Genomic DNA, 9,599 nt, shown 5'->3' with positions numbered 1-9,599 from the left:
CACACACCTGTCCAAATAAAAATCGAAGAAAAACCCTCTAAAATATTTGCCAAAAAAACCAACCCCAATCCAGTTTTTTTCCCTGTAAGGTTGTACCTAGAGAATGCTTGATAGTGTGGTGTGGTTTACAGGTTTTATTGGCACTCATTTAGGATGACCAAATAAACCATTAAGACTCCATATCCTAGTATCTATTATAGGCAGGTGTGCAATAAAAATAGGCAACCTTAATTTTGGTATTTCTTAACATTTGAATGCTTGCTTTTGCAACCTTAATAAAGTTATTTTAATGTACTTTTTGTGTATAATTACAGGTAATATAGTTATATATAGTTGTTCTATCCCAGCATGTATTGTTATATACTTTCACCTTAGGGGAAGGGTTTCATGTAAGATTTTTCATTTTTTAAAATATACTACAATAGCTCTCCTGGATCATGTCAATCAAATAGTATTACAGTCTCTCTGAATTCACCCTGACATGATAGACTATTATGACTGTGAAAGAGCTGATATGGTCTATTGTGTTGATGATCCTTGGCTTATGGGAGTGTCTGATGTACTTAAAATTGTAAAGGATACTGAGGATTCCTACCTTACTCATTATTTCAAATATGCGTTATATTCGTGCACAAAAAAGTATATTATATTAGTATGATAAGAGTGTGAGTTTAATTGCCAAAAGAAAACTTGGAGTTATAGGCTGACATCCTGCTTTCTACTCACATGGTTTTGGTGCCTAGAAATTGCAGCATGCACAATACTAGCTAAAATTGTAGGTAGCGTGAGTGTCTGTTGCATTGCCTAGGCATAGAGATGTATGAAAATCTCTTAGCCTCCTCATACGCAAATGTAGAACGTGATGTGCAACAAAGGGACATCATAAATAAATCCGATGAAGTGAGCTGTAGCTCACGAAAGCTTATGCTCAAATAAATTGGTTAGTCTCTAAGGTGCCACAAGTACTCCTTTTCTTTTTGCGAATACAGACTAACACGGCTGTTACTCTGAAACCTGTCATAAATAATAGTGATGGAAGCTTATGTTATGCTAGTCCTCAAAGAGAAGTTATAAACTTGAGGCAGATTTTATTGGTGAGATTCTTTAGCCTGTGTTGTGCAGGAGGTCAGACTAGATGACCATAATAATTCCTATGATTCTATGACTCTATGATTCTTATGATAATGATATGAACATAAGAACTACCACATCCTTACCCCTTGAGCGAAAGGAGAACTTTTAATACTGTAAGGCCTATGACACACAGTTAAGCAGATCTTATTCCATCCAGTAGAGGGCAGTATTACACGTGCAAATGAGCCAGTTTATTACCATATTGTGTTGTGAGACTGTAATTTAGATTGATATAATTTGAAATCACTGTTAGTATACTACCTCTCATTGGTGTCAAGTATCAGGGGGTAGCCGTGTTAGTCTGTATCCACAAAAACAACAAGGAGTCTGGTGGCACCTTAAAGACTAACAGATTTATTTGAGCATGAGATTTTGTGGGTAAAACCCCACTTCTTCCATGCATCTGAAGAAGTGGGGTATTTACCCAAGAAAGCTTATACTCAAATAAATCTGTTAGTCTTTAAGGCGCCACCGGACTCCTTGTTACCTCTCATTGTTGGCCCTCATTATGAGGTGCATCTCAGTTCTGACCCAAACGAATCCACTGCTGTCCCCCACAATCCTGGTGTTATTTCACTGTTGATATTTGTCAGTTATTGACATTATTTTCTAACCTTGAAATTAAGATTATAAGAAACTTTACACGTTAAAGAATCTCACAGCATTTTGAGCTTTACCCCCTTACTATTTTCTGCTTTGAGAATGAACTTTGTCACTTACTATATTAAAAAAGGCAAGTATCATACATGTGGGTAGTGGAGGGTAAAGGATAAGAGTAGTATTACATGAGGCAGGTATTCTTTATTAATTTACTGCATTTTAAGGGGGACTGGATAGCTCATGGGTTTGGCAATATGGGCTACAGAGACTTTTACAGAGCCTTTGGCCTGTCATGATTAATAATACTTTGCATCTAATTAGTAGCATTACTGTAGTAATTGCTGTAGTAATTAATAATATTTTTCACTTATATAGTGCTTTTCATGTGAAAATATCAACATGCCTTTTTAATGTGGGTAAGCATTGTTGGTCAGATTTTTAAGATCGGGTGCCTGAAGTTAGACACTTAAATCCAAATTTAGGTTCCTAAATTAGGAGCCAGATTTTAGGCCTGATCCAAAGCCCACAGAAGCGAGAGGACTACCCCCAGCTACTAGACGCCTCTGAAAGTGAGGTCACTGATTTAGGTGTCACATTTTAGGCACCCGCTTTTGAAAACACTGGCCTATTTAGTTCCATCTTACTAGTGGGGAAACTGAGTCACAGAGAAGTTAACTATTTGAACCTGGTTTCTCACTGAGCCAGTGGAAGATATGAACCTAGAATCTATGTCTCCTGACTGTCACCTGCATGATCTATCCCAGTGCCCGCCACCAATGCCTCCCTTGAGTTGAAGGTTGTTTGGTGGCCTATGTAAAGACACTCAGGGGGGCTGAGTTTTAGAGCAGAAAAATGATTTTGCTGCTAAGGCACTGGACTGAGATTCAGGAGATTAGATTTATTGTGTGACTTTGGGTAAGTCAATAATGTCCCCCTGTGCCTCAGTTTCTCATCTGTAAAATGGGGATAATCACCCTGCTTTTGTCTCTCTTGTCTATTTAGACTGGAAGTGCTTTGGGCCATGGTTTTTTTTTTTCCTGCCGTGCTTGTACAAGGCACCCTGCCCCTCCCGCCCCCCAACCTGGGCGCTACAGAAATGCAAAGACCGATAGCCCCCCAGTTTCCAGTGGACAGGTGTCCATCTGGCCCCCTTGTTTGACAGTCCCTTAGCAAAGAGGCCTTGGAGCTGCCTTGGGCCACTCGGAAAAGTGGGGTGTGGGCGCGGGTCTCGGGCAGCTCCAGCACAGCCTGCAGCGGGCGGCGGAAAACTCCTCGCACGTTCAGTCAAATCCAGCGCTGGACCCCCCGCCCCCCCAAACACACACCTCCCCGCCCCCGCTCACCACCCCTCCCAGGCCCGCTTCGCCGGCCCTCTGCAGCGTCCCTGTCGCATCCCTGCCCTTGCTGCACTCACCCCTGCGCCCGCCAGCAGCCGCGGGGCGGGGGGCAGAGCTAGGCGGGCGGCTCCCCCCTGCAGGGCGCGGGGCTCCCGCGCGAGCGGTGCAGACAGAGGGGGGCGGCCCGCGCCGCTCCGGGCTGGCGGGGGCTCTGTGTGGACCGGGGCCCCGTGGGGGGGGGGGTGTTTGACGTGCGCGTGTTTTGGTGCAATGCGAATTATCGCCAGTCAGTCAGTCAGTCAGGAGGGGCACTGACAGGCGGCGCGGCTGTGGGAGAGTCGGGGGGGGGGGGCGGCGCGGTGGGACAGTGGGGGGGGGGCCGTTTCCCCCTCCGCCTCCCATTGCCATAACAACCAGCCACCACAGCCACGGTGCCGGTGCCAGCAGCGGCGGCGGCAGCCTCAGACAAGGCGGGGGGGGGGGCCCCGCCGGGGGACCCGGGCGCGCTCCGTGGCTCTCGCGCACTAGCTCGGCTCGCTTGGCGCGCACTAAAACCCCCCCCCCGCCCCCTTTTAGTCTCCTGCAAGAAAACTAACCCGGGCGGGCGCAGTCTCGGAGAGAGAAAACGACTCTGTACTTTGCTGGGGGGGGGGGGGCAGCAAAAGTAACTCGAGCAGCAGCGTGCGGGCTGCAGCCAGGCTGCGGCTGCAGCTGAGTTCGGCTGGAAACCCCTGGGGGGGGGGGGGAGAATAAAACCCGACAAGGAAATCCCCCCGGCAGGCAGCAGCCCCACTCGGCGAGAGAGGGGGAAGGAGAGCCGGGAAGAGAGGCAGGGAAAGGGACAAGAGGGAAGGGAGAGGGGAAGAGAGGGAGGGCACCGGGAAAGGGAGGGGGGAAGAAAGGGAGGAGGGAGAAATAAGGGGCGGGGGGGGGGGGGGAGAAGGGGGAGGCAGAGAGAAGGGAAGGAAGAAGCCAGGCGCGGGAGCGGAGGAGGGAAGCTGGCTCTGCTGCTGGAGCCAGGCGGAAACCCCAGCCGCCGCCGCCGCCGCCGCGAGCAGGAAGTCTGAGCGGGAGCGCGGCAGCACGAAGAGCGGGGGGAAAGAGGAAGCGGCAGCGCAAGAGAAAGCAAAAGCTGCCCGTGCCGCCGGCTGCCCGCCTGCCCGCGCTGGGCTCCGCATCCCCGGCTGCTGCCCGGGCGGGAGAGCTGCGCCGCCGCTGCCATGGCCCGGGAGAACGGGGAGGGCAGCGCCTCCTGGAAGAAGCAAGCCGAGGACATCAAGAAGATCTTCGAGTTCAAGGAGACCCTGGGAACGTGAGTGCCGGTGCGGCCGGGTTGCCTCCTGCTGCTGCGGGGGGGTGGGAGCCGGACCCACCGTCCCGCTCCGCTGGCGGGGCCGGGCGGGCTGGCTGCTGCCCATCCATCCCCATCAGGCTTGCGTGTGTGAGTTAGGCGCAGATGGGGGGGTGTGTATTCGTCTGAGACTGTGTGTGCCTGGTGCCCGTGTGGCAGCTTGCACCCGAGGGTGTGTTTGGTGGGGTGCGATTGTGTGGACGAGCCAAAGCGTGTCTCTTGCTGCGTGTTTGTAGGCATTTGAGCGTGTGTCGGGGGGGGGGGTGTGTGTGTGTCTGGGATGCATGGGTGTTGGCGTGTCTTGTTTCTGTCTCGTGAGTGTGTCTTTGTGTGTGTCGAGGAGGTGGGCGCTGTGTATCGTGGTGTGTTTGTAGGCATTTGAGTGTGTGTGTTTGTGTTTGTCTCATGAATGTGTGTTTGAGAAGGTTTGTGTGGATTGGGGATGTATGGGTGTGTTTGTATGCATTTGAAGGCTTGCTGATTTGTGATTGTGTCATTTTCGTGTGTGTGGTGTTTCATATATGTTTGAAAATGTGTTAGAATTAGTGTGTGTGTGTGCTGGTGTATGTCTTGATATGTATTAGTATGTATATGACTCTGTATGCATATATTGGTGGCTATATGTGTTTTAGTAAGTGTGTGAGTGTGTTTGGTTTGTGTTACTGTGAGTGCATGTGCGTGTGTGCGCTATTCTATCCAGCACTTTGGTGGGCATGAAAGCATCCAAAAGACAGCCCTGCTTATATACTGTATCTCACTCTTTTTTTTTTTTCCATTGTGTGTGGTGCAAGAACTAGGTTGAATCGGTAATAGAAATAGCAATATATTTGTATGCAGAGAAAATGGGTGTATATCTAATATTGACCCCCCCCCCCCAACTGACTCCCTGGTCAACTAACCTCTGTATTCAGACTAGTATGTTTGTTTTTATCAAAAATATTAATAGAAGTGTAATTTAAAATATACATAGGCTGAGAAAGAGAGAGAGAGTGCTATCTTGATGGGGCAATGAGTCTGACTTTCATGCTTTCTGCTAAAGCTGATGGCAGTCTCTTCGTAGAAAAAATATCAGAAATAATAAGAGTGGGTTGGATGTGTTTCATCTGGTACATTACCATAGTTTAACTGTTGCTTCTTTCATTGTTTTGTTTTATTTGGTGTCTGTTCATAAAGATTAGTAAAATGTTAGACTTTTTGAAGGTTCAGAATAAACGTGTACAGATGGTTAAAAAAAAAGGGAACAGGATGTAGTAAAATACTTATCACTTCAGCAAGGAGGCGTGTGTATTTGTTTAAAAAAAAGTTTGTTTAAAAGACATTATAAATGTGGATGGCTGTGAGTTCTAGGAGAGGTTAGCATATGGACTGCTTGTATTTGTTGACTGTAGGCTTCTAGAGCATCTGGCTCAGTCACGTTCTGCGTGTCCCTGGCAGCTGTATTTTGAGAAGCTTTACACGCAACTTTAGGATGACTATAAGTGATATTAATTCTAAGTTGTACTTTACATACTGAGCACTGTATATGCCACTTACAAAATACAGTTAGACTAGTCTAACATAGTATTTCAATTTCTTTCTGCTTCCAAGGGAGGGCTCTCTGTAAACATTAGTATATTTTTGGTTCACCAACTCACGGGTTTCCTTGTGAACAAACTGTGAGTAAGGATCAGACTAGACATTTAACGTTGAACTAGGTCATGCATCTGGATTATAATAAGTAGACATTGTAATATTTAGTACAATGCATAGTTTAGTTAATCAAACTAATGTTTTACAGCTCTTTCAAGGTGCAAAATGCAGTATAAGTGCTAAATGTTATTGTTTTAGTTTATTCTCATTCTCTTTGTCTAGTTCTTGTACTGACAACATTTGGTGTACCAAGAAACATGTCCTTACTTGTTATCATAGGTATGTAATTCTTTGCCTGCACCAAAGGGTGTTGGAAAAAGTAAAATCATAACATGAAGAGATTAATTAAAGCTGCAAGTCTGTTCTTTGTGGTTTTCACTATAAATAGGCTTGGCGTAATTCAATTTATATTTTTTTTGATGGATAATATCAATATTTATTTTAAAGCATTTTTTATTTTCATCTAATTAAATTTTCATAGTTGTGGGAAATTATGGGAGGGTCAGACAATAGGAGTGACAGATAATTGTTATTTAATGCTGAGATTAAAAAATTAAAGTTTTATAACCATTAAAACACAAATTGTCAACATGACATATCAAAATGTACGAAGTAAATTTAAATCAAATTCTAATACATTCTCTTTGCCTGTTTGTAAATTTCGATTATCAATGGAAATATTTTTGTAGGTTTGTGTGTATGATGAAATCAACATTTACTGACATCTACTTATTAAAAATCGAATCCTTCCAAGCCTAATTATAAACCTCTGTCACCACAGAAGATTGTCTGTGAAGTTCTCCGCATTGTATGAGTTGTGCCACCGAAGACTGCCTACGTCTGGGGACCGATCGATCCTGTCTCCATTGAAATCAGTGGAAGCACGTTAGAGCCCCAAGGTGGCTATGTGCATTTTATCCAGTGGTTCAAATATACTGGTGTGACTGTTGCCATTGAAATTCATTAAATGTAGCTACTGAGTATTTTGTGCCCTTAAAGATTATTAATGTCACAATTTGCAAGCTCTGGTTATAGGACTCTATTTAACTATAGTTGTAAGCAACGAAGTTTTTAGATGTGACTTGGTTTAATAGTCAAACTGCAAAGTTTTGCACACAAAGAAAGGCAAATTAAATTAGAAATAATTAACATATTATGGAAGCCAGATCAAAGTCAAAGGGAGCTGGCATAAGTAAAGTAGGACTGGCCCTATTCTGACAATTATAAATATTTTTACATTTAAAACCCAATATTTGTGAATCAGTTCCTTTACCACTCCCGGAGAGAGCATGCCCTAGTAGCAGTGTGCAGGCATATTAATCAGGAAATCTGAGTTCTAATTTTGTTTCTGCCACAGACCTTCAAAGGTGCCGAGCACCTGCCAATTTCATTGACTTAAATGGGACTTGTCAGTGCTCATATCTTCTGACAAATTAGGCCATTTGCTGTGCAACTCACAAAGCCCAGATCCTCAAAAGTATTTAGGCAAGGCTCCTAATTTCCATTAAAATCAGTGGAAGGTTGGAACGTAAATAACTTTGAGGGTCTGGGTCCAAGGCCCCGAAGGTCCTCCCATTAAAGTCTGTGGACAGGCTCTCAGTGTTTTAGTCGGGAGTTATCTTAGGCTATGAGGGTCAAGTGATTGAGTTCTTTATAACATGATTTACAAACAAAGCTGAAGCCTGGTTTGGTCCCTTCTACAATATAATGCTGAACCATGTTGGAAATGACATATGTAAGCCAATCCCACAATATAATAGATTTTCATAGTGTAGATGGGACCTTAATTTCTGTGACTCAGTCTCCCCATCTGTAAAATGTGTAGAATAATACTTATCTGCCTCAGAACTGAAAAACTTTGCGGCCCTCAGATGAAAGGTCCTAGATGAAGGTGCATATATTTTGTACTTCTCTTTCACCTTTTATCTAAAAATGTCAAAGGGCTAAAAGCACCTATAACACAAGAGCAGCCCTTTTTCTGTGTTCTCAGCATCTCTCTAGGTGGCTGTGATGAAATCAGCTGTGGTAAGGAAAGCACAGAACCCCCAAATCAGGACAGAAAGTGAAAGAAAAACTGTTTTTCAGGTATAATACAGTAGCAGGGACACATAGGGAACTGCCTCCTGTTAGAATGCTGAAGTCTTGGTCATTTGCCTTCAGTGAATGCTCTTGTGGGGTGGTGTTTTCTTAAGGAGTTGTCTGTAGTATGAAACTGGCTTAGATCATACTTCCCCAGGTGCTGGTAGCAGCATGAAATTGACTAGGGTCATAAACATAGCCCTGGTCAATTTCACACTAGGGCTTGGACTACAGGGGAAAAGCTTCTATTCAACAGCAAAATCCCAGTAAATCTCTGCTCCTTGGCAACCCTGAAAGTATGAAAAAGAGGCAACCAGGAAAGGACATAAGAGAGACAGACATAAAGAGACAGAGATAAAAAAGTGAGGTGTGAGAGAGAGAGAGATGTAAACAGAGAAGAAAAAAGGGGAAGGAGACAGAAATGGAGGTGAAGAGGGCAGAAAAGAAATACCAAAGCGGAAAATGCTCAAAAAGGAGAAGTGAGAAGATGAAGACATGGGAAGGAAGGAAAGCAAGAGTGAGAGAATACTTTTGAAAAATATCTCTCGGAGCCCAGTCCTGTGGTCCTTACTCAGGCAAAATTCCCATTGACTTCAGGAATTGGGTTCTTTTGTTTTGTATTGACATCACTTTGCACTGGAAATTATGGTCCTGATTTATCCATGTGTTACTCCAGTTTCACCCCATCCAGTGGTGTAAAAATAGAATAACATGGTGGTGAACCAGACTCTATGTAGGTAAGTTTGATAGTGCCTTTGTTGCTCCCTTTATCCCCATTTTTGAAGTTGCATGTGTTCACTCCTGAATATTGTGTTGGGACAAATAACTAAGAGTCCAGTTAAAGAGGAAAGTCAATGCAGAAGGAAATATATTTCCCCTAAAACCAAACAAAAACATAGTGATAAATACTGGCCCAGTTCCGCAGCTGATGGACATCGTCATGGATGCATTAAAGTCAGTACAGTTACATCAATTTACACTAGCTGAGGAGCTGGCCCACTGTTTATCTTTACAAAGTTCAACAAATTCACCTGTTGTAGCTCTAGACAATCAATTCACCTACGTGGACAGGTGGAAAACTGCCTCGACTTGCCACTGGGAGATGTAAAGTTTCACAATACCAATGGAACCTGTTAAGAAAATAGATAATCATTTAAATACCATTCTCTCTGTAACCCCCTGAAATTTTAAAGCCAGGTCAGTGTCATTTTTAAAGCTGATAATGTGACATTCCAGGAGATCATGAGATGCAGAATGCTATCTATGCATTAGGTTAAGAACATAAGAATGGCCATACTGGGTCAGACCGAAGGTCCGTATAGCCCAGTATCCTGTCTTCCGACAGTTGCCAATGCCTGGTGCCCCAGAGGGAATGAACAGAGGTTGGGAAGGGGAGAAAGCCTTAGGTTGGTCAGCTGGTCTGTTTGATCTAATCATCCTGCATTTCTAAAGCATCTATCATTGTAGAA

General features: G+C 44.4%; 1 protein-coding gene across 2 annotated transcripts in view; it reads left to right on the top strand.

Moving 5' to 3' along the window:
• The first annotated feature begins 4,019 nt into the window (after positions 1-4,019).
• The window catches only part of CAMK1D (calcium/calmodulin dependent protein kinase ID), a 367,151-nt gene continuing 361,571 nt past the window's right edge, over positions 4,020-9,599 (top strand). For both annotated transcript variants that reach the window (XM_007056552.4, XM_037889306.2), the window contains exon 1: positions 4,020-4,383. In XM_007056552.4, coding sequence (XP_007056614.1) covers positions 4,292-4,383 — 92 coding nt within the window. In that variant the 5' untranslated portion in view covers positions 4,020-4,291. The remainder of the gene's footprint in view (positions 4,384-9,599) is intronic.

Source organism: Chelonia mydas, chromosome 1 (assembly GCF_015237465.2).
Source record: "Chelonia mydas isolate rCheMyd1 chromosome 1, rCheMyd1.pri.v2, whole genome shotgun sequence".
Taxonomy (NCBI): domain Eukaryota; kingdom Metazoa; phylum Chordata; order Testudines; family Cheloniidae; genus Chelonia; species Chelonia mydas.
The sequence above is the reverse complement of the archived record's forward strand: the minus strand, read 5'-3'. Positions and strand labels throughout refer to the sequence as shown.